Genomic DNA, 25,423 nt, shown 5'->3' on the forward strand with positions numbered 1-25,423 from the left:
TGGACCGAGAGACTTACAACAGCTTCACGGTGAGAGAGCATTTAGTGCTGGAACATTTTAAATCGCCCAGAAATGTGTTTCCAAGCACTATCAGAAATAAGTACTTGTCTAAAACAAGACCTTTGGCAATATGTTTCTGATGTTAAGTCCATGTTTTTGTCTTAAAGCATATGTCAGTGTCTCAGACCAGGGCCAGTTTCCAAGGGCCTTTATGGGCATCTTGGGAGAGACTTCAGAGTGTTTGAGACCAGATGACTGTGATGTAACCTCTGATGCTGAACCAAACATCCTGCACATTTTTTTCTGCCATTTCCATCATATGCCGTGCAAAACATACCCTCTGTCACCATGAGTGTTGGATGTTTTTCTGGTTTTGAATTGTAAAAAAAAACAACCAACCAAAGATTTTTTCTTTTTTTTTTAATAATCTTTTTATTGTCATTTTTGTAAACATACAGACATACCATACATACAAAGTCAAAGTCAACTTTATTGTCAATCTTTCAGTTTGTGTGTACAGACAGAGAGATCGAAATATCGTTTCCCACAATCCCGAATACAAATATGTATAAAATATGTATAAAATATGTATATCCCATATATACATACACAATAAACATACAACATACACCCACATAGATCTCTCCATGGGTGACAATAATCTCACCTTAATCATGTAGCAAGATATCTATATATATCTCAGTTTACATACCAATTCCTTAAATAAAAGCACAGAGAAAATTATTAAGAATTATAAATTATAATCATAATGGCCTGAGGTGTGGCCTCATTACAATGAGAAACATCAAAGAGGAGGGAAAGAAAACAAAAAGGATAATAATAATAATAATAATAATAATAATAACAACTAAATATTTGTTTATGAACTCTAACATGTGTGTGTTGTATTTGTGTGTCTGTGCAGCTGAAAGCCTTTGCACTGTCTCCCAGTGGAGAGAGACTAGAGAATCCGTCCACCATAGAGATCGTGGTGCTGGATCAGAACGACAACAGACCCGCCTTCACACAGAAAGAATTCAGCGGCACTGTCCCTGAATTCTCCGTCCCAGGTACGTCCATGTATTACATACTGGGTATCACATACTGTTACAAATATATACAAAAATACATAAGTCATACCAACTGATGCTTTTGATTATTTCTGACAGGCACCTTGGTGATGTCAGTGACCGCCACTGATAAAGATGACCCTATGACAGAAAACGCTTACCTGAGCTACTCTATCATTGGCCAGGAGAGCTTTCCTGCCAACGATTTAGACAAGACAATGTTTGGTATCAACAACGAGACAGGAGCCATTTACACAAGAGACGTAGGCCTGGACCTGGAGGTAAAATTAAAATCAATATGCACATTATTTTGCAGATCAATTTAGTATAGTTGATTTGACTAATGTGCCGAATCCTGTTCTAGGTGGTAAAAAGTTTCAGGTTGAAACTGCAGGTTGCTGATATGGGAGGCATGGGATTAACGAATGAAAGTGTGGCGATCATACATGTCACTGATATCAACAACCACGCCCCACAGTTCAGCCCTGCCACTGTGAGTCTCATTCAACTTTACATAAGGGATATTTTCAATCGTTATTTAGAAAATAATTCTGTTAAATTGTTAAATATTAAATCTTTTGGTCTGCTTTGTGTGTGGTTCATGTAGTACAGCATGCTAGCAGTGGAGAACAGGAAGGACAATGAGATCGGCCGGGTGAACGTGACAGACAGAGATGATCGTGGAACAGCAAACTGGGAGGCCAAGTACTTTATTTCCAACGACCCTGAAGGCAACTTCGCCATCACTACGGATCCTGCAACCAACGAAGGAGTTCTGACCGTGGTGAAGGTACAATGTGCTGATCCGCTGTTGACTGAAAGAGTGTGAGGGTTGGGGGGGGCTTCGGCCACATTTTTCACGTAAGAAAAGTCCAATTGACGAATGTATGTGGATGAACAAATGATTTCTACCGGGTTTGTTCCTAACCCATACAATTCCAGGTTTTACCCTGCGGTAAAATAATCGTTATAAGTAGTTTCAAGGCTATCGTAAAAACAACAACAATGAAGGAAAAAAGGTAAAAAGTGTACTTTAAAACACATCATATCATCACAGGACTTATTAAATACATTTGTTTTGAAAGACCATACACAATAGAAGCTATTTTAAAGGGCTCAGTAAATAACCATGCATAATTGTGACACCAATCAGGTTAGATTCATGCTTTCATGGGTTTGTAAGTAAACCTATCATTTACCTACAGTTACTGTCAAAGGACATGGGTCTTGCTGTGTGCAATATGTAAATGTTGTTGTCTCTATCTTCACTTTTGCTGTAAACATGTAAATGGGATGAAAGGGATTCTGATTCTAAAACATTACTATGAATTGATTAGGAAATCATTAGAAATAGAGACCCATAACCAACACATGGCAGTAAATGTAAAATTGTATTCAAACCACAAAGGAGAGCATGTGAACCTTTTGACAAAAATATAAACATTGCTAAGTGTAACAAGATCTTTAGGTGACAACAACGAGTTATTTCTGTGCTCCAGGAGTGTTAAGTTACTGATTTAAAAGAACACCATTCACACAACATCAGACATGCCTTTACATCCCAGTAACTTTTACCCATACATTTTTCTATATTCTATCAACAAAAACCTTTTTCTCTTCAGTACAGGAATAGTTGAGTAGCTTTGCCCTTTAAAGTCAAACGTGCATTAAGGCCCTCAGACACAACTCAACACTATTCTCTTGTGGCTGAAGTTTAGATTACAAGTACTTAACTTTTCTTATATGTATGAATGTCTCCTAATGAATAAAATGCGAGCCTTTGTTATCCATATAGTCCACTGAGACAAGTGTAACATTTGTGATATTGGGCTATATAAATAAACATTGATTGATATAGATTTGTCATGCATTCGTTATTATGCAACCACCAGGCAGTGTTCCTCCCTGTAACAGCCTCTCTGCATTGTTTTTTTATTATCCTGCAGCCTCTGGATTATGAAGCACAGCATGAGCACGTCTTATTGCTGAAGGTGGAAAATGTCAATCCTCTGAGCATCAAGGCTCCCAGCGTCCCAGTGAGCGGCGCTTCAGTGTTTGTAACGGTGGTGAACGAGAATGAAGCTCCACGTTTCAGGGAGGACCCCATACAGCTGGTTGTCCCTGAGTCTGTGGTCCCTGGGACTTTACTGACCAGCCACATCGCCTCGGACCCTGATAATTCTGACCTGAGGTACGATGCAGCCACAGAGCAAGAGGAGCATTTGTTTGTTCTTAAGAATGTGAGTTAACTAATTGGACAGTTTGTCTTTTCTGTAACTTTGGTCTGCTCTCTGTTTCAGGTATGAGATTAGTCGAGATCCTGAGAAGTGGCTGGACATCGACAGAGATACAGGCGAAATCTATGCCAAGAGAACGTTCAACATGCGATCTCCAAATGTTAAAAACAATATCTACAATGTCATTGTCAAAGTTACAGGTCAGTGCATCAACACAACATATACAAATGTTGGCTAATAGATATCACCCAAACACTTTTTTAGGAATATTGTTTACACATATTACCATTTAGCTGAAATTGTATGTTTATGCAAATGAGGATGTATGAACAAGGCCATCTGTACAAACCTTTTTAATTTAGATGGAAATAAACTGGAAAGTATTGTGTATGTAGGTGCTACTGAAGATATTTAATGCTTAGAGAAAAAATAAAACATTTGAGAAAATGGCCTTTAAACATTATGCTTGGTGTTGGCACTACAGATGAGATCATGACACTTTTCCAGTTAATTACTAGCATTAAGCCAACATTTTATTGTAAAACTGTTTTTTTAAATGTTTGTGTTCAAATATGCAAATGATGCATTAAGGAATATTGAAAGGGGAATTTGAAAGAGAGATATTGTGTTAACAGATATTTTCTTTCCACGTGTCTGAAAGAATACATGTTATAGCAGCAGAGGTGGGAAGTAACTAAGTACATTTACTGAAGTACTGTACTTAGGTCCAATTGTACTTATATTTTACTTGAGTATTTCCAATTTATGCTAATTTCTACTTCTACTCCACTACTTATTTATTTAATACCTTAAGTTACTTTACAGATTTGGATTAATGATGTGAAATATAAATAAATCAGACTTTAGTTACACCTGGAGTAAATTCACAATCTACCCTGCCGTAGACAAAGTCATTCAAACTAGCTGCACCTTTGATAACACTTTAATGCATCAATAATTATAATCAAAACATATAATAAATATTATTCTGAATTCCTACACTCTGGTACAACTACTTTTACTCAAGTTCAAAATCTGAGTACTTCTCTCACCTCTGTATAGCAGCAAAAATTATCTCTCAACAATGACCAATGCATGGAAAACAACATGCTTTAATCTTCTTAATAAAATAGACAGGTTTTGTGAGAATAATTTTTATATAAGCTGTTGTAACTTTATGTGACATGGCTGTGTGTTTCTGCTCTCCTGTGTAGATGCTGGTGGTGTGTCAACCACTGCCACCGTGGCCATCACACTGAAGGAGACCAACGACTTCCCCCCCCAGCTCTTCCCTCTGAGTGGCTCTGTGTGCAGAGACACGGGCCGCGGCAGTTCTGGTCTGGTTGTGACGGCTGTAGATGAAGACTTTCCTCCGCACGCTGCACCCTTCAGCTTTGAGATGCCCGACGATGATCTGTCAATCAACTGGACTGTTGTTCAAGTCAATGGTAAGGAGAGAGCTTTAGAGGTGGGGAAGACAGGTGTACCCATGAACAGAGGTGGGAAGTAGTGGAGTACAAATACTTCGTTACTGTACTTAAGTGAATTGTTCTGGTATCAGTACTTTACTCCACTACTTATTTTTCTGACAACCTTTTACTTTTACTTCTTACATTTTTGACACAAATACCTGTACTTTCTACTTCTTACATTTTCAAAACAGGTTTGTTACTTAAGTTTTAATCTGTGTTTGTTTGGTGGCTTGATCATTATTATTTAGAGTCATTGCGTGCCTATTGATTTTAACACGATCCGTGTATCCATCATTTATTGGTCTACTCTAAAGAAGAGAGCCCAATGAAAACTTTGTCATGTTGCCGTTGTTCAGCATCGAAACATTCCTTAGCTAACAATGACATTATTGTTCTATTAATATAAAGTTAGGTCAGTTACTCTTTAAAAAAGCTGGTAGTTATGGGTACTTTTTAATGAAGTACATTTAGAAACCCATACTTCTTTACTTTTACTTGAGTAAAGAAGTTTAGTCAGTACTTCTACTTTTACCAGAGTATTTTTAAACACGAGTATCTGTACTTCTACTTGAGTAAAGGATGTGTGTACTTTTGCCATCTCTGCCCATGAATCTTCTAACCTCACATCTTCCTCCTCTCCTCTGCAGATACCCATGCGGTGCTTCAGCCCCTCGTGGACCTGGAGGCAGGAGAGTACGTGGTCACAGTGTTTGTGTCGGACTCTGGCAGCCCAGTGCTGAGCGCGTATTCTCAGGTCAATGTGACCGTGTGTCGCTGTGACTCCTTTGGAGATTGTAAATCGGAGGCGGGGGCTTTCGTTGGATCCAGTGTGGGAATAAACTTCATCGCTCTGATCATCATCATGGCCAGTATTGCACTCCTCCTGTGTAAGTCTCATCATGAGTCATCCTGTAGAAAACATTTTTGCAACAAATCAAACATGATCCTAATCAAGTTAATTTTTGTTTAAATTACTCATGAAGATGTGCTTTTTTTAGAGTTTAAAATACAAATGATCACAAACATCTACCGCCATCTCCAGTTTGATAGACCAGACATTGACTCAAGTAATTTAGTAAAAGTCCAAACCAAGTCAAGTCAGAAGGGGTTTAGTCACAGGCTATTTCAAGTAAATGTGAGTCCCTAGTTAAGGCAAATCAAATCACTAAATAACAGAAAAATAATCTGATACTATTTTATTTAACAATCAAAAGTTTAAGTCATTTATAAAACATGAATGACATAGATGTAATGTTCTCAAACCGGCCTAATGTGGACATTTTGGATACTTTATATTTAGCTTTTCAGTTTAAAGTAAACATTTTTGGGTTTTTATTGATATTATTTGTCAGACACTTATAGATGTGACTTTGGACTTTTAGAGAGTGGGATGGACAGTTTTCAGAATGTTCTCGGATGTAGTCTCGATAAACCATTATTAACCCTTCATTGTGTGCATGTGTCTGCTCGTAGTGCTGCTGCTGCTGACTGTGGCGGTGACTTCCTGTGGGAGACGTCACCATATCAAGAAAGGGACAGGTCTGCTTGTCGGGGAATCAGAAGACGACATCCGTGACAATGTCTTCAACTATGATGAGCAAGGAGGGGGGGAGGAAGACGAGGTAAGACTGCACAACTCACAAGTCAAGAGAATCTCAACGATCTTGTGGTATACTGTATGCATGTTATCACTGTATTCATAAAGTACATGCAGTCAAGCTTATTTTTTACCTTTGCAGAATGCCTTTAGCATCGACATGCTGTGGAATCCACTTGAGGCCCCTTCGACCCCGGGGTCCTACTACCCAGGGTCCGCTGTTCCTCGAGGAAAGCAGCCCCTCAGGAAGGACGCTCCACATAACCTGCCCTCACCTATCTACCCACGGAGGCTGCCAGCAGACCCCACTGACATAGAGGACTACATCAATGATGTGAGAGGCTTCTACCAGGACCCTGTTTTACCTAAACGTCATATAAACAAGGAATTATGAAGACCCAGACCACAATTAGAAGTTCGATTTCCCAAATTGGGATCATTATCAAAAGGGCAAAGCCTTTGTAGTAACTCAAATTCAAAAATACAAAACAGGTATTAACTATTGACAGACCTTCTGCCAATGGTTCTGAACAAATAATCTATAAAGCAAGAAAAAGGTCACTTTTTTTATAACATACAATACATTTTATTGGTCATAGAGAGGGGTTATTATTTAAGAAGTACCTCTGAAGAGCATGTGTTTTTCAATTTGTGAGGTGAATGTGTGGAATGGTTAGATGTAGAGGCTCAAATATATCATCTATCATATAACATCATATCAATTCAAGAAGAAGTACCAAACAGGTGAAGGGCAATTGTTTGAATGTTACTCTCATTTACACTGTGTGGATATTTGGGTTGTACATAATAGCATTGAGCTAGTTGTCTGTGGGTTGTGTATGATGGAGTTATGGAGAAGGAGGGCAGATACAGTACTTCTAATAACTTATTGTCGGACACGTGATATTCATTTATGTTATTAAGGAGAGTTTGTTTACTAAGAATTATTTATATTTTAACTCATCATTTTGTTTTTTGTTTTTTCTAACCATTTGACATGTTTTCCTCCCTCAGGGCCTGGAGGCTGCCGACAACGATCCGAACGTGCCTCCCTACGACACGGCCCTGATCTATGACTACGAGGGAGAGGGCTCCCTGGCAGGCAGCCTCAGCTCCATCGCTTCAGGCAGCTCTGACGGAGACCAGGACTACGACTACCTCAACGACTGGGGACCACGCTTTAAGAAACTGGCCAACATGTATGACCCACGTTAACAGGGACAGCCCCTCACAGAAAGACATGTGTGCTTCACCACCAGTTAGGGATCAGGGCTCAGGGTTTTTTTTTCGGACCCATTTGGCAAGATTTTAGTCAAGGACAAGATTTGAAGTGTGCCAAAGAAAGATAAGTGCTATGTAAAGGCTTGGGACTTTAATCTCTAAGTGCCCTAGTTTAAAGAGGTTCATTTGGACACTACTGACAAAATGCCTTGTGGAAAAATGTTGTACTTAGCTTGGGAGAAGTTAATGAGACAGAGAACTCAAGAGCTGATACGATCAGCCGAGAGGAAAGGAGCTGTGCTGGAATACATGATTGTCCATGTCTGGTTTGTCCATCCTCAGACTTGGATTTCTCGGTATTAATGCAACAAGCCTGAGAAAACAATCCTATTATGTGTTTTTTTTTATATATATAAGTGATCATTTTATTTTAATTTTTCATCACAAATCCTCCATTCCAGCTATTAACCTTTTTGGAAAAAAACATTTACTCAACCAAACAAACTGTACCACAATATATCAAATAGTTCGGAGGTGAAGATTTTGAATGTTTTTTTTTTTACTGTATATGTTCATTGAATTTAGAGTTTCCAGAATAAATGTAAGTCTTTTATTAAGTGTGTGTATTGTTTCTCTTTGCTCATCATGAAATAAGATCCCCTTTACATACAACTGTATAAACTCACCATCTACTCAATATCCCATAATGGAAAAGAAAAAACTGGCTTTTAAAGTTTTAGCAAATGTATTAAAAATAAAATCTAAAATATCATATTGACCTTATTGAGACTGTTTGCTATTCCACTTGACATTTAGCTCAGGTGCCTCTAATTTCTCTTGATCTTCTTTGAGGCGTGTCCACACCTGACTCGAGTCCGTCTGTGGTAAGTTTAGTTGATTTGAGATCATTTTAAAAGGCACACCTGTCTGTAAAAAGTCTCACAGCTAACAATGCAAATCGGAGCAAAACCCAATACAAGAGGTTGAAGGATGTGCTTGTTGAGCTCAGACAGCATTTTATTGAGGAACTTGTTTCTGTTGCATTGAAGACCCTCCATAATTCTTAAATGTAAAACGTTTTAAACACTGCTGCTACAGCTGGCCACCCCGCTAAACTTAGCAACTGGGGGAGAAAGCCATGTGTAAGAGATGTTACCAAGAACCTGGTGGTTACTATGGTTGACCCTGTGTGGAGATAAGTCTTCCAGAAGGACTGCAACTCTCCACCGATCTTGGTTAATGTCAAAGTGGCCAGATGGAAGCTTCTCTTAAGACAAGAGACATGATGACTGTCCACCAACTGTACCCTCCAACCCGACAGCGACTGAAAAGATCTGCGGAGAAGACTGGCAGAAAATCCACAGATCCAGGTGTGTAGTCGCGTCATTCCCAAGCCGACTCGAGGCTGATATCACCGGCAATAGTGCTTCAAGTACATACTTAGGTTTAATGTACATCCAATAATATACAGTGTATCAGGGTTATTATGTGTATTTTGTTGTACTACACAGGTATTTAGTGAAGATTAATGAGGAAGAAATTAAGCATTAGGCTGCAACATAACACAATGTGTAAAAGTAAATAGTCTGTTTCCATGATCATTTAATACAACATAAAGAACACCACACATTATTTACATCACTTTATTTTAATATTTAACAACGCCATCCTTTTGGACTCCATACTCACTCGCATAAAACAAACCAAAACTAGGATTTGAATTATAAAAAAAACACTTCCTTCAACCTATTTAATCCTTAAGTCTCATGGTGAGAAAAGGACAGATGTGTGAAGTAAAATCAGCCGCATATTCAACACAACAAACCTTTAGCCTATTTGTAGTTTCATCATAACACCGGTACAAAGGGTTAGCTCGGATAAAGTAGAATAATCACACCTAAGATCAACTTTTATTAGTATAGTATGACGAGTTACAAACAGCTAGCAGTTGCTTTATAATTTGCAGATTTGAAATAACAAATCCTCAAGTATTACTTTAATCCAAACCTGTATATGCAACAGTATAGATGCATAAAACCTACTGTAGCACATACAGTATGTATATGTTTGCAATTCAGAGAGCTTTTCTAAAATATTTTAGGCTAGTAAGAGACATTTAAATAGAACTGATTTGAGATTGCTTCGATGACCTAATATGGCTGTGCAGCAAACACATTACAGAAAAAAAAGTCCTCCCAAAGAAATGTATTTGGTGTGTTTTAGGGTCAGCTAGAAAACAAGTGCATTTGAAACACGACATATGCATGGGAACGTTGATGTTTCCCTTTCAGGCATATAAAGCTTCAAAGTAAGAAATCAATACCAGGTTTTATACAATTCCCCTGGTGACCCCACAAAATGAAACATTTGAACAATTCTGATACATTCACTTTAATATCAGACCATCTGTGGATTCGCGTCCTCGTCTCTGTCTTTACGGGGAGGTGGGGGAGGTTGGTCCTCTCCCGTGTCTTGTTTGTCCCTCTCGGCCTCCAACCAGTTCTGTGGGGCGATCAGCTTCTTGGGCCCATGGGGGTGTGGCCCCAGCAATGCCTCAATGTCCTCGTAGTTCACCACCTCTCGATCTATCAGCGCGTTGGCCAACTGGAACGAAAAAAAACAAAAACAACAAGTTTAGATCTTAAAACAAACCAAAGGTAATACAGGCGAGGCTCAGTGGTATAAAAAAGCTACAATCTAAATAACATTTATGATCAAAGAAGGGATAAACTGACCAGTGCCAGCTTGTCTCTGTTGTCCAGTAGGATCTTCTCGGTGTGCCTGTAAGCACGCGCTATCAAGATCTTAGCCTCCTGTGAAGAACAAGTGATTTAAATGGATTTATTAAATAATGGCATGGAGCAACATTCACTGTGTCCTTGGAAAATGAACAGAGAGATGAGAAGTAGTCCTATTTCAAAACAACTGATACAAAGATCAGTCAAAACTAACTTGAACTCCCTATGTGTGTGCTAATGAGGGCTAACGGAGATATAATCAAATTGTATAACCCACATGATCCATCTGCTGCTGCAGGGCCTGGCTGAAGGGTCTGCGTCCGACGCCGTTTTGCTGCTCTGTCTCGGGGAATGAGACCTGGCCAACGCTGTCGCACATGCCGTACTGCTTCACCATAGAGTAGGCCACACGGGTCACCTTACGCAAGTCATCCTGAGCTCCTGGGGACAAAGCGAGGGTAATTAAATCACTGTTAGTGCACAGTATAGGACAGTCTTTATATTTGGATGTTTAGCAGTTTACTTTTGGATACTCGGCCACAATTTCTAATCAGAGTTGAGTGTTAATTGTCGTGGCAAGCTGTGATCACAGTGGATATACAATAGATGCAGGGGCGGATCTACCGGGGTGGCATGGGGTGGCAACTGCCACCCTAAACAATAGCCTTGCCACCCCAGCTGCCACCCCAGCTGCCACCCCAGCTGCCACCCCAGTTGGCATCTTTGTTTTGAAAGAAAAGTTGTGGCTCATCGGACATTTATGAGAGAAAATCTCTAATGTCCGAGTGCAAGTGAATGCAGCACAAGACGCGAGTCTTGTAACCCCTCCCCCGGCCCTGGCGCGAGACTGGAAATATGATTGATGGCGAATTCAGTTGAACAGTGGACGGCGCAAAACGAGAAGCATTTCGGACCCAAGTAGACGGAAGGAATGAGGTAGTTGCGATCTACAATGACAGAGAAGAGAATGTCAAGTTTGGCTGTACTCAGCATTGAATCAAAGCTGTTGATCTTAATACATTTGTGAGGCGTTTTGCTGAACAAAATGGTAATCGCCGCATTCAGCTGTAATAGGCATGCCAACTTGATGCTCTGCTCACGGATGACTCGATGAGCATAACAAACTGTTAAGATGATGACCTTGTATGCGTGTATATTTTTTTTTTCTTTGTGGGATCTGCCCCCAAAAAACAGTTTTAAGTCCTGAGAAAGTAAAATAAGACGGTGTGTAAAACTACACTGCCCAGCCAACAGAAAGTAACCACTTTGATTTAACTAGGCCAGTAGGTAAGGACCTTCCACTGGATAATAACTGCAGCGATGTTTTAGCTGAATACACGTTTTCTAACTTCTAAGTTAGGGACTGATGCAGTTAGTCACTTCTTTAATGTTTGTTCTTTCTGATGTAAAGTCAAGGTTGTAACTGTATATCAATAATGATATAATTACTTGTTTTTCAAATTTGAAGGAGGGTGAGCAAGCATCTTGATGAACATTCATCATGAACTCCTCCAAAAAATATAGTTTATTCAATAATAAATGAATATGTGAATCATAACAGTGATTGACAGCTGATAGGAATAATATGATTGTTAATATTATCATATTCATTCAGACAAACATCGATGAGACAGTTAATTAATGTACTTATTGCAGCAGTGCATAGATTTGGTACCCCTGCTGGTCTAAGAGTGAGACAAACTCATTCAGTTATTGTTCAGTTAAAATTCATTAAATTACGTTTGCCACCTTACATATGTATATGTAAGGCTTTACTGATGTGCCACAATAATATCACCTAATGTCATTGAGTTAAAATATTAATATTGTGGCTTTCCAAGTTAACATTGATTGTAGGGGTGTAACGGTTCACAAACATTTCGGTTCGGTTCGTACCTCGGTTTTTAGGTCACAGTTCGGTTCGGTACGTTTTCGGTACGGTACACGTGTGAACCGAAGGGTACCGAACGAATATAACGTTAAATGTAAAAAATTGAGAACATGAACAACTTTCTGGAAGTAATCTTAGGTATATATCATAGAGCGACCAAGTCATTTCATTGGACGAGAGGCATACTATGAGAGCTGGTCACAGGGATGCGTTCAATAATAATTTCAGTACGTGTACCGTTACACTGCGATTTAAATCAGCATATACTTCTGCCAGGGGATGCCACCCCTCAAAATCTCCTGCCACCCTCTTGCCACCCCATGAATATTTGTCTAGATCCGCCCCTGAATAGATGGAGAGTACCTGTTGTAACTTTGTTAAAGCTGATGGCCTCAGCAGCTCGTCCTCCCAGAGCCATGCACATCCGCTCAAACAGCTGCTCCTTTGTGAACAGGTACTGGTCACGAGGTAAGATCTGGGCGAATCCCAGGGCGGCATTAGTACGCGGAGCAATGGACACCTAAAAAAAAAAAAAAAAAATATGGAGAATCCTGCATTTTGCCAGTCAAACTATAACAATCTACATTGTTAATTAGTGCTGAACTGTAAGTCCACAAATCCTAAACAATGCGAAGAGTCATCCTCTCAACCTTGAGATAATACACATCAATTTATTTCTCAGAACCACTTGTGTTAATAAAGTGTGGCAATGACTGATTGACAAGAGATTTGGGCTACGTAAAACATTTTTAGACACACAGCTTTGGTAGAAAATTGGATCCGGAGTGCTCCTCCTGAATTTAGAATCTTTAAGCTCCACAGTTTATAAAGATAAAGCCATCAATGAAGTCACATTTTGAAACGGGCCAAAAAGGTCTTCACTAAATCAGGGAGCAGACGTGCATTACCTTCATGACTGCCTCTGTGTGCTCAAGAAGCCATCCCACTAAAGCATGTCCAGACTCATGGAAGGCAACAATCCTCTGCTCCTCTTTAGACAGGATCTTATTCTTCTTTACACTCCCTGCAAACACACACTGTCAGATTTAGCCAAAGTGGCAGGTGACATTTATTTTAAAGTATTTCCATAATTCAGTGTTTGCATCATTGTACCTGCTAATACTCTCTCCACTGCATACTCAAAGTTAAAGGTATCGATGGACTTATGCCCTTCCCTGGCAGCATGCAGGGCGGCTTCGTTACAGATGTTAGCAATGTCTGCGCCTGTAGAGACAAAGTGAGTAGGAAACAACAATATGATCACCATTATGGGAATGACAGTTCAGTAAACATCACCAGTGTTTTGTTGTGACGGTTCATGTTTGTTGATCACATACTTTATTCATAGAGGCTGGTCATTACTTTGTTAGGGTCACAGATGTTTATGATTCACACAAAAGCAAAACAGTAAATATGTGTTTACCACTGAAGCCTGGGGTGAGCTCAGCTAGACGCAGAGAGTACGTATCTGGGGGCTGGGTCAGCTTCAAGATCTTAAGATGTTGCTCAAAGACCTCCCTCCTCTCCTGAGAAATGACAATAAATATGTAACAAATTAGATTTAACTGACAAAGTCTGTCTTAACCTCCTACACAATTACCACGGTTTATCTGTCCATATGTTTGTTTGCTTGATAATGTGAGATAGCTTAACAGGATACCAGGAAGCAGCTCCGAAAGGTGTCATGCTTTACTTTTAAATAGTGACAACATGACATGTGTTTATGTTCAAACTGATAAGGTATATTCTTAAGACTACCTGCAGTGTGGGCAGATCTATAAAGATGTGCCTGTCCAGTCTGCCGGGTCTCATGAGAGCATTGTCCAAGACATCTGCTCTGTTGGTGGAAGCAAGGACAATGACGTGGTCTGTTGTTCCCATTCCTGAAAAAAAAAAAAGGAAGAAATGTTCCATTGTTCTGAAAGAAAAGTCCACGTCTGTTGACAACAATCTTCTCTGAAATCCCAGGTTTTATACACACCATCCATCTCTACCAGCAGCTGGTTGAGAGTCTGCTCCTCTTCAGTATTGGAGAAACCCGACGTGTTGGTGGAACGCTTCTTTCCCACAGCATCGATCTCATCGATGTAGACGATGCATGGCGCTCGGCCTCGAGCCTCCTTGAACAGACTCCTGACCCTAGCAGCACCCAGGCCTACACACAAACATAACATTATAAACTCAAAACTGAGGAGAAACCGATAGCATCTAATTTGGTTCAAGCAATTACCTTCTGACACAAATACTGAGGAGTGATCCCTCAAATTAAATCACATTCTTTACCAATAATTGGATATCACTGACACAATTTTGGAGAGGATATTTAAACCTACAACAAATCATTAGTCATGTGATGGCAATCCTTAAACACATCAAGAGAAGTGTCATTACAGAATGACCCTGCATTGAAACACAGGAACAGACATTTAATCTATATCACAGTATTACCATAACTATCATTATCTATTGTTGTATTGAATATCAGCATTATTTTTATGTTGACCTGCTCCATGCCATAATGTTTGCTGATGCTGACTTTACAAACCTCCAATGACCTCCACAAACTCAGAGCCTGCCATAGCCAGAAAGGGGACCTGGGCCTCGGTGGCTACAGCCTTGGCCAGGAGGGTCTTTCCACAACCTGGGGGCCCCAGCAGCAAGGCACCCTTGGGAACCTTGGCTCCCAGTACAATGTATCGTTCTGGATTCTGACAAATCCAATGTGGTAAGTTAAAATTAAAGTTGTTATAGTTATTTGTGAAAAAACTCAATTTAAGTAGTAGATATTCTAACAAAGTTTGATGTGTGATTTTCTGCCTAACATTAAAAAACATGGTAAAAGTACAATGTAAAACCAAAGTATATGACTGTGGGTCTGGTGTGTTACCTTGAGGTAGTCGACAAATTCCTTTACTTCCATCTTAGCCTCGTGCATGCCCGCCACATCCTTGAAGCTCACACCTTTACCTGACTTGCCGTCCACCATGGTGAACTTGGCCATCTTCAGTTGATTCTGTTAAGTCGTATGTGACATGAAATTAATACACAAATCAAAAATCAGTGGAACCAAAAAAGAACCCTAGCATTAGTTTCACTCACAAAAGCACTGAAGCCACCTTCTCTGCCCCCAATGCCAGCTAGTCGGAAGATATACCAGAGAATAGCTACACCAATAGCAGCCATCCCTAGAGCATAGACTGCACTGTAAAGAAGAGAGATGAAAAAACAGAAGATTACTTATTTAATCGGAATTTACAGCTTAAGACATTTTCTTAAATGTGAATTTCGTGCAAATTTGAGCAGTTTACTGTTAAACTAGAAATACCTTATGAAGACATTACAGTTGGTAACGACACATACTGTAATGTCAACCTATTGGCTCTTTATGAAACTACACTGAAAAAATATATAAATGCAACACTTTTGTTTTTGCTCCCATTTTTCATGAGATGAACTCAAAGATCTAAAACATTTTCTATATACACAAAATAACCATTTCTCTCAAGTATTGTTCACAAATCTGAAAAAATCTGTGATAGTGAGCACTTCTCCTTTGCCGAGATATTCCATCCCACCTCACAGGTGTGGCATATCAAGACGCTGATTAGACAGCATGATTATTGCACAGGTGTGCCTTAGGCTGGCCACAATAAAAGGCCACTCTGAAATGTTCAGTTTTATCACACAGCACAATGCCACAGATGTCGCAAGTTTTGAGGGAGCATGAAATTGGCATGCTGACAGCAGGAATGTCCACCAGAGCTGTTGCCCGTGAATTGAATGTTCATTTCTCTACCATAAGCCGTCTCCAAAGGCGTTTCAGAGAATTTGGCAGTACATCCAACCGGCCTCACAACCACAGACCACGTGTAACCACACCAGCCCAGGACCTCCACATCCAGCATGTTCACCTCCAAGATCATCTGAGACCAGCCACTCGACAGCTGCTGCAACAATCGGTTTGCATAACCAAAGAATTTCTGCACAAACTGTCAGAAACCGTCTCAGGGAAGCTCATCTGCATGCTCGTCGTCCTCATCGGGGTCTCGACCTGACTCCGGTTCGTCGTCGTAACCGACTTGAGTGGGCAAATGCTCACATTCGATGGCGTCTGGCACGTTGGAGAGGTGTTCTCTTCACGGATGAATCCCGGTTTTCAGTGTTCAGGGCAGATGGCAGACAGCGTGTGTGGCGTCGTGTGGGTGAGCGGTTTTCTGATGTCAATGTTGTGAATCGAATGGCCCATGGTGGTGGTGGGGTTATGGTATGGGCAGGCATATGTTATGGACGACGAACACAGGTGCATTTAATTGATGGCATTGTGAATGCACAGAGATACCGTGACGAGATCCTGAGGCCCATTGTTGTGCCATTCATCCACGACCATCACCTCATGTTGCAGCATGATAATGCACGGCCCCATGTTGCAAGGATCTGTACACAATTCCTGGAGGCTGAAAACATCCCAGTTCTTGCATGGCCAGCATACTCACCGGACATGTCACCCATTGAGCATGTTTGGGATGCTCTGGATCGCGTATACGACAGCGTGTTCCAGTTCCTGCCAATATCCAGCAACTTCGCACAGCCATTGAAGAGGAGTGGACCAACATTCCACAGGCCACAATCAACAACCTGATCAACTCTATGCGAAGGAGATGTGTTGCACTGCGTGAGGCAAATGGTCGTCACACCAGATACGGACTGGTTTTCGGACCCCCCCAGGCCCCCCCAATAAAGCAAAACTGCACGTTTCAGAGTGGCCTTTTATTGTGGCCAGCCTAAGGCACACCTGTGCAATAATCATGCTGTCTAATCAGCATCTTGATATGCCACACCTGTGAGGTGGGATGGATTATCTCGGCAAAGGAGAAGTGCTCACTTTCACAGATTTTTTCAGATTTGTGAACAATATTTGAGAGAAATGGTTATTTTGTGTATATAGAACATGTTTTAGATCTTTGAGTTCATCTCATGAAAAATGGGAGCAAAAACAAAAGTGTTGCATTTATATTTTTGTTCAGTGTAGTTGTACTGTGTTTGTAGATGGCATAGATAAAGATGGAACTGCTCAATTTATAAACACATCATTTTGAGAAAGGTCATGTTCTTACTTGCGGAAGAATCCGCTGCGTTTGTAGGACACCTGTATCCTATCCTTAGCGTCAATATTCAGCTCTTCTTCAGCAGCTCTCAGCTTCTCCTCAAATTTGTCAATGTTGGCAACCTGCATTCTGTACATGAGTGCCAGCCTCTGCTTTCCAAAAATAACTGCTCCGGGATGAAGGTAGATTTCTACAATGTCACTCTCAGGAGAGACCTGCACACGGGACACCTCTCCTTTGGCCAACATCTCATGGACAAAGTCGTTCCAAGAGATGTTACCACCGCTGGTATTGATGGAGTTCAGCAAGCTCATCACGACCGCAATGATGAAGAGGGTCCGCAGCCGGTCCCTGTACATCTGGCGTTCCTGGTCTCTGCGCTTTTTCTCCTCTGAAAAGGTAATACAGATTGTGGAGAAAGATAATAAAAAGGTTTAAAGACAGATTCAAATATCACAGACAGATGATGTTCAATTATTAAACAGCCATGAGTCAGTAATAGCCATTTATCACTTACCTTCATCTTCCACTGGAGTTTTTTCCTTTGGTCCACTGCCTTTATTTTTCTCTTGTTTAGATTGAGATGTACTAAAGAAGTTTATAGACCCTGAAATCAAAATGTTTTCCATCATCAATAGCTATAAGAAAAAAAGGTAAAATAATATGATATCATAATTTTAAGTAAGACAAAACTCATTGTTTACCTAATAGATTTATCAAACCAACAGGGTTCCTCAGCAGGTTGTTTCTGATTAACTCTTTGCTAAGTCCCACCATGCCAGGACCCAAGGGTCTGTGGAGGAGGCTCTGTAGTGGGAACAATGAAGTGCCAAATGATCAGAACAAAAAGGCCATAGAGAAAGATTAAAAGGTGTACTTTGCACATGCATTAAAACCTATTCACAATACATTGAAATTACAACAGAGGAGAAGCAACATACATGAATCCAAATTGAAATTAAAAGACTTGCACAGTAGACAAAATACTCTCAGTTCATTAAAGGTCACCTATTAAGCAAAATCCACTTTTATACATCAACATGTGTCCCCTCTGTGTAGAGAGATTCTGAAGGTTTCAGGAAAAAAGATTCCCTCACTTTTTCTCCTGATCTATTTATATAAAAACCTGTCTGAAAACGAGCTGATCAGATTTTGGCCACTTTATGATGTCATAACGATTGTTTGGCTTGTGTAACCATTAGCTAATCACCAACCAAGGTAACCCCCCCACACCTTATCACCTGAATCTTTTCCGAGAGCACCATTGTGGGGTTTTTAACTAAATATCTCGCAGAGGGGCGTTGGGAGGGGCTCCTTATTTTCATCTAAAGTAACAGACAGAGAATAAGCACTTTTGAACAGTTTTCACCACTAAATCAATGCAATTTAATTTTTAATAAAATTTCAAAGTTCAATTTATAAAAATCATAATGCAAACTTTCTTTGTAAAATGCATAATTCCAATTAGTATCATATCATTTTAGTTGATAAGTCTTTACAAAACATCCAGTGTTTCGGTAGTGACTGCAGTATTTTGTTCTCAAGGTTTTATCATATTCCCTCAACCTTATTGCTTAATCTTAACTCATAACATGCCTTATATTGAAATGTGAATGTTTGAAGCTACTGACCCAGATTCAGCACTTTAGTAATAGGCTGAAATAGAGGGGGATGAGGCTACAATGGGTGATCTGTTTGGTATTTTGAGCAAAACACTTCATAGACATGTTTTTTACAAATAGTATAATAAGATACCTTTAAAGTAACACACTGATTTTCAGACTTTAAAAACACATTTATTTCAAAAGGATGGGATTTACCTGCTTATCATTCCATTTTGTCACTACCGAAACGATCATTTAAATTACCGAAACTTAACCATATGTTTCGGTAGTGACTGTTTCGTTAGTGACTGTTTCAGTAGTGACGATTCTAGCTAAAATTGAGCATAACTAAAGAATACTAGCAAGTATATGCCTAGCATACACATATTTGAAGAGGTTTACACACATATACTTTGCTTAAAACCCCGAAAAAGTTTACTTAATTGAAGATAATATGTGTTCGGTAGTGACCATTCTTAAGGTTACATGCCGATTTTCAGATTTTGGAACAGATTTATATCAAAAGTTGGGGATATAGCTACTTGCCATTCAGCCATGAGGGACAGGGATGCAGTGTCACTGCCTAGTCAAACATGCAGGGGTGTGGCTAAAAACCAGGCTCAGCCATTGAACTGCAATATAATGTTTGTGTAGCAATAATACATATATTTTTTACATGTCTCCAGTACCGATAAAAAGACTGTTAACGTCGGAGCTTAACGGTACCACGGTCTTTAATAATTCAGCCCCGGGGCCCGTTTAATACCGGGGCTCGGTACCCATCCCTAGCCATTGGACTAAAGCCCCTTGTGTTTCGGTAGTGACATGAAAACTGGGGACATGATTTTTTTAGTATAGTTTTTTTATTAAAAAATTAAACCCACAATCAATCTAAATAGTCCAACTTCTGTTTGAATGTAATCGTAAAGATTTTCAAAATACACCATTGAACAACATTTTTTTAAAAATGTTTAAGTGTTATTTACAGAAATTGAAATGTAGATGTCAGTGTTGGGGACAGCTTTCCAATAGAAAGTACCCTATAAATGATGTTTTTGTATATATTAAGCTTATCACTAATACATATAATTGAATGCCTTATGTTTAAATAGACCATAACATATTCTTAGTAAATATCTATGTCTGAATACTTAAAAGGTGGGGTAGGTAAGTTTGAGAAACCGGCTCGAGATACACTTTTTGTTATATTCCATGGAATGCTCTTAACATCCCGATAGCAATGAATATCTTAAGTGCTTTGACAAAAAAATCAATAAAAAAAATGTAATCTTTGGAAGCCGTACTGTAAAAAGCACGACCAATCATTTTAGCCGGCCCGGCTAAAATAACTGGATGGCCTACCTGCCTGTCAGCCTTCCATCTGTGCACAAACGTATCTCGTGCCCTCATAGAGAGGCGAAGTCCCATGGGACCTTATTTCGGAAAAAGTATGTATTGAAGTCAATGGAGAGAGAAAGATTATCTTTTGATCCCGCTTGAATTGTGCAACGAATTACACATATGATGTTTGTCAATTTGAAAGATAATTTTGCAAGTCAAAAAAATAAAAATGTGCCGTAAAACTGTGAAGCAACACATTTTTTTGTGTGAAGCGCTCAATGAACTACAACTCTAGTCTCGCATACGTCACCAACACCAAGATGGCCGTCACGTTAGCACATTTCACCTCTTTCTTTCAGAATGAAGCGAAAGTATTAAAAGAGGTGAAAATCACTACAAGTCTGGCCATGTTGAGAACTGTACATACACAAAAGGGGAGTAGTCGGTTCCAGCATGCGGGACCGGCTTTACAAGGTTTCGGTGAGTAACACGAGTGTAATGTGTAACGTTAATGTCAGCTAGCTAAATTAACTTACTCTGGGATTTGTAGTCTTTCTAGTTGCGTATTTTTCACAGTCTTATATTTCACCAGTTTTAAGACAAACTGTGACTTTTTTGACATGGAAATTATGTTTTAAGATTGACAAACATCATATGTGTAATTCGTGGCACAATTCAAACGGGATCGAAAGATAATCTTTCTCTCTCCATTGACTTCAATACATATTTTTTCGGAAATAAATATACTGTAATGTCAGAACCAGAGCCATATAGAAGAGTTACAACATCTCCGTTCACTCCAATGGACCAGTTTTTTACAGCAATGGCGGATCGTGGAGCCTCTCAATCGTTCCCCGGAAGTTAGCTTGCCGCTAACTTCCGGGGAACGATTGAGAGGATCTGCGGCTAGCAGTCTATGGTTGCAGCATAATAGACCGTTCGTGATGGACTTTTGAAGGTAAGAAGACGTTTAAAGATTTATATTGCGGATATTATCAGAACATCTGAATCAAATTAACTACACATGTGTATTAAAGGACGTTAGTGGATTATCCCTTCAATCAGTATATTTAACGTTTACAGATAACAGATTAGGCTAGAATGCCGGATAAAGTTAGCAACACACGTTAACCACGAATAGCCTATTAATCCGTTCTCCTAATGTTATTTCCTCCAACGTTGTGGAATTAGAGAAAAGGGGCTTCTTAACGTGCTTTTATCCGGGGTGGAGGGAGTTACATATTTGTTAAATATAACATTGGGGCGTGTGATTGTAGTGGGTGGAGGTGGTGACCAATGAGGATATCCATCTTGGAGTTCAAGCTAGTATAATATAGTTAACGTTACACAATAATAAGGAAGAGAGCTATTTTTGTGATACATCGCTATTTATTTGGATTTAGAGTGGATATTTGAGACTTCTAAACAGTAAACTAAAACGTAACTGATTGGTGAGTGTTTTTAGCAGAGTCATATTATGTCTTTGTGATTCTGTTGATTATTACCTGTCTGTATTATGTTGCAGCTCAGCTGATTTTGGATTGATGGCAAAGGGAGAGGGACTTAAGTGAGAGTGAAAACACAAGGTACGTTTAAAATAGGTCAGCAATTTCCCATCCTATAGGTTGCTAATGTATCTAACCCTTTCTCCTGTCTCCCTCTTTCAGCACAAGAACTCCACGGGGATTCAATGGAGCCTGAAGACCTGAAATGAGACCCTGCACCTGAGTCTCAACTCCCAGAGCTTTGCAAGCCTCTCCCTGTTCCTTATTTTTGATTAAACAGACGTTAAGCTTCCCGATGGTGTGGTCTTCGTTTTGTGAAAAATATGATTACCTCACATATGTTGTTGCTGTTGTTGTCTTTTGTGATAGTTAAATTGCTCCTGCTGACTTGAGCCAGCCATTCTTTCCTCCTCTCTGTGTCAGTGGGGAAACCTTACATGTGTACTCCTTTCTCTGAGCGATTGGAGCATCCCCCGGCAGCACAGCAAACCATGGGGGAGACTATATGCCAGGACAACACGGAGGAAAAGGCACAGACAAACTGTATGCATGCTATTCAATGTTTATTGAATTCCATTTATTTACTGTCAGTTGACAATCATTGATAGGCACCTGTTGGTCTCCTGTCCTTTCTGAAAGTCATAAAGAAGACATTACTTATTTAGATTACTTATGTCCTCAATTACCAGGGAATTACTGAAACCACCATGAATTAAAGAAATTGTAGAAATTAATCTAATCAGAATTTTGAAACCTTCCTTCCCTCCCTCTAAATATATCAAACATTAGGAAGTGATGCTCCTGACTACCATTCAAGTTTAAGAAGATAATATTTGTTTTAAACAATTCAAAGCAATAAACAACAGCAACAGGCTCTTTAACCATGTATATGTTAACAGGTAAGATAGCTGTTCACACTATGTATATTTTCTGCCAATTTATTTCTATTTGAGATGTTTACATTTTCGATTGTTTAATTCTAGTCTTTTAACTGTCTTATGTACAATGCCTTGTCTTTTGCTGCTGCAAAGCAAACATTTCCCAAATTGGTATCAATAAAGTACTTCTTATTTTATCTTAATCCTCAAATATTAGCAAATTTAACTTTTTCAAATACTGATGTAACTACATACACATATCGATTTGTTGTATACATATTGCAAATCAAAAACTTTATTCACTACATATTACCAAAAATCGTAGTTATATCTCCTGTTATCAATGCATTCACATTGCCCGCCATGAACTTCCGGGGAACGATCCTCGTCTACATGAACCACGTAAGGGATAATGTGCAGCAACGCGGTCATTATGGGGAAAAGAACACCGACAGGCTGATCAGGAGCCCGACGCGAAGCGAAGGGATCTAGATCGGCATGAAGGTGACGATAACCGTTTTTGGACTTCCGTTGTCGTAACTCTTCTCTCTATATAGCTCTGGTCAGAACCATACAGTCTATGGTCAGAACCTAAATAAAGTCCCTCTCGCCACTCTATTGGTCATGTGCGTGTTCGTGTGTGTTGGAGGAAGTGGCAGATTTTTTCCGGCTGTGTATTTTCAAATTCTAGCGCACTCGAGCTGGTTTCTCCAAAATTACCTACCCCACCTTTAATTGTTTTGTTAAATAGTTTTTCTTGTTGTGGGACCGCACTACTAATTCCGTAGAATGCTATATCTGAGACCTATAATATATTGATGAAAAACAGCATAATAGGGGACCTTTAAAATAAGTGTGGCTACAGACTGAGAAACATACTTGGAAGTAGATTAATTGTAGCTAATAATCTTATTTAAAGCACAGGGAGACAGCAACAATAGATATTGCTAATAAAAATCACTGACAATTGTATTTTTCAAATTCTGCTAAAGCATGCAGAATCGTATTAATTTCTCTCCATAGTGAACATTCAAGGTGAAGGTTCTCAATAAGGGCTACCTGTTCCGATCACATCTGATGAGCGTTATTGGTCTGTCTCTCCACATTGTATTCACATCAACATGTTAACAGTTACACAAGCAAACATATTGAGAAGTGTTATTGACTTACCTGAATGAGTTTCTGTGGTTCACTTGTAAGTGTCCGATTCGATTTTGAAAGAAGTACCTTTCTGACATTACCACACCTGAGCAGCACATTTTGAACACTATTGCTGGATGAAGGCTTGTGTGATAGTAGGTGAGAGTTTCGCCTTGACAGTGTCCACAATAACCCTGTACTGTATTTTCTACAAAAACCACTACGATGCTGCAACAGCAACGCCGACATACTGTCTTTTATCCCTGGAAGTTGTTTATTCTCTGAACAATTTCAATGCCATAGCCTCTCGTTTTCTATAAAGCTCAATTTGTGAGTTAACACATTTATTTACCCTCTGTTAAATCCGTTTAGCGCTAGCTTACTAGGTTATCCAACAGTGCAGCCGAGCAAAGATGTCAGCTCCATATCAACACTGCAACCATCCTGTCCGGACTTCCTGTGCACGGAAAATAAATAAATAAAAAACATGTATTTACTGTTTATTCAATTATTTTTGCTGTACCTAAGTACCAATTGTGTAAAGATTATGTTTAATATGTGCTGAATATTTAATAACTATAGCCTTTCCAAAAATGTTTGCCTCGAACTTTAAACTCCAACCTTTCTTGTTGTTCTTCAAGGACCTTCCCGCTGCGCAGACCTTTACGCAGAGGTTGTGCAACTCCAGTCTCATGTAAGATTTCAGTTAGTTGGTTAACTTTACCTACATTTCTACTGTTTTAAAATTATACACACTTTTTTAAGGATAATATTGACTGTGTGCAATGTAGCGATGTTAAATCTGCATTTATACCCCACAAGCGGATGCATACTGACTACGCAACCAAGATATATTACCTATTTAGTTTGAGTTTATACATTTAGTACACAATATAGAGCCACCTTGGGTCCAGGGTTTGTCTCGTGTTGTATGCCATGTTTTATTGGATAATGATATCCGTGTCTAATGTTATTAAGAAAGTAAAAATATGCATAAAACATAGCAGACCAAATGTAATGTAACAACTCCCTTCTTCAAATCACACAAGCACATAACTACACATAATAAAACACAAACATACAATGACCTGTGTGGGACACATATTTTATACAACTATACCAAATATATATTTAAAAGAGAGTAAACTCAAATAAATAAATATAAAAACAAACAAAACAGAAATATCCTTTTTATTATCTGTCAAGAAAATAGAAGGAAATGCGATTAGTGATTACAATTGTATTTCTCCCCATCAAATTATTGTGTGATCAGTTCAGAATATTCTCTGAAACCCTTAAAAACAGGTAGTCCATTAAGTACTAAACATATGTAGACACTACAGCAATATTCCAGCAGAGGGCGCTCTTAGTCAATTGAGTAAATTCTGGATTCAGCATTCTTTAGCAAAAATAATAATACAGACATTGCTAAATGCTGTCAGTTGTGAAATTAAACGTATCCAAGTGGTCACATAGTTTGAGATCATGGAACAAGTGCCAAGTAGGGTCAATTATCTGCTGTTTTATTTTAAAGAAAAACACCTCAGAAATAGATTTTAAGAAAGATTTCCTCATGTGAAATCAGCTGGTGTCTTTATTTGAGAGATAAAACAAGGAAATTGCT

At 39.3% G+C, this 25,423-nt stretch overlaps 2 protein-coding genes across 3 annotated transcripts in view; one reads left to right on the plus strand and one right to left on the minus strand.

The window, feature by feature from the left end:
• The window catches only part of cdh15 (cadherin 15, type 1, M-cadherin (myotubule)), a 17,142-nt gene extending 8,928 nt beyond the window's left edge, over positions 1–8,214 (plus strand). Inside the window, exons 3-14 of the mRNA XM_034218426.1 lie at positions 1–29; positions 926–1,070; positions 1,170–1,351; positions 1,435–1,563; positions 1,678–1,860; positions 3,017–3,261; positions 3,371–3,507; positions 4,522–4,755; positions 5,427–5,666; positions 6,253–6,401; positions 6,519–6,710; positions 7,391–8,214. The exon at positions 1–29 is cut by the window's left edge and continues 127 nt beyond it. Coding sequence (XP_034074317.1) covers positions 1–29; positions 926–1,070; positions 1,170–1,351; positions 1,435–1,563; positions 1,678–1,860; positions 3,017–3,261; positions 3,371–3,507; positions 4,522–4,755; positions 5,427–5,666; positions 6,253–6,401; positions 6,519–6,710; positions 7,391–7,591 — 2,066 coding nt within the window. The 3' untranslated portion in view covers positions 7,592–8,214. The remainder of the gene's footprint in view (positions 30–925; positions 1,071–1,169; positions 1,352–1,434; positions 1,564–1,677; positions 1,861–3,016; positions 3,262–3,370; positions 3,508–4,521; positions 4,756–5,426; positions 5,667–6,252; positions 6,402–6,518; positions 6,711–7,390) is intronic.
• A 1,010-nt stretch (positions 8,215–9,224) lies between these two features.
• Positions 9,225–24,275, minus strand: spg7 (SPG7 matrix AAA peptidase subunit, paraplegin). Of its 2 annotated transcripts, XM_034216904.1 has the most exons (17): positions 23,830–24,275; positions 18,573–18,656; positions 18,036–18,138; positions 17,849–17,938; positions 17,341–17,722; positions 15,326–15,428; positions 15,114–15,239; positions 14,772–14,934; positions 14,208–14,381; positions 13,985–14,109; positions 13,650–13,752; positions 13,340–13,450; positions 13,135–13,250; positions 12,590–12,746; positions 10,613–10,776; positions 10,333–10,410; positions 9,225–10,201 (listed from the first exon to the last, which is right to left on the minus strand). In XM_034216904.1, exons 1-17 carry the CDS (start codon positions 24,046–24,048, stop codon positions 9,995–9,997), a joined length of 2,505 nt encoding a protein of 834 aa, XP_034072795.1. In that variant the 5' UTR covers positions 24,049–24,275; the 3' UTR covers positions 9,225–9,994. The 2 variants fall into 2 exon arrangements, with proteins under 2 accessions (XP_034072795.1, XP_034072804.1); XM_034216913.1 differs by lacking the exon at positions 18,573–18,656 and having other exon boundaries at positions 23,830–24,267.
• Positions 24,276–25,423: the final 1,148 nt, after the last annotated feature.

The sequence above is a fragment of the Gymnodraco acuticeps genome, unplaced genomic scaffold, assembly GCF_902827175.1.
Source record: "Gymnodraco acuticeps unplaced genomic scaffold, fGymAcu1.1, whole genome shotgun sequence".
NCBI lineage: Eukaryota > Metazoa > Chordata > Actinopteri > Perciformes > Bathydraconidae > Gymnodraco > Gymnodraco acuticeps.

Excerpts from the sequence above, each read along its gene's own strand:
- spg7 (XM_034216904.1), bottom strand. The coding sequence starts at position 24,048 with ATGTCGGCGTTGCTGTTGCAGCATCGTAGTGGTTTTTGTAGAAAATAC. Across the intron at positions 15,240-15,325 it reads AAGGTGGCTTCAGTGCTTTT|AATCAACTGAAGATGGCCAA; the intron begins GTGAGTGAAACT and ends ACGACTTAACAG. Across the intron at positions 14,110-14,207 it reads GCTGCTGGTAGAGATGGATG|GAATGGGAACAACAGACCAC; the intron begins GTGTGTATAAAA and ends TTTTTTTTTCAG.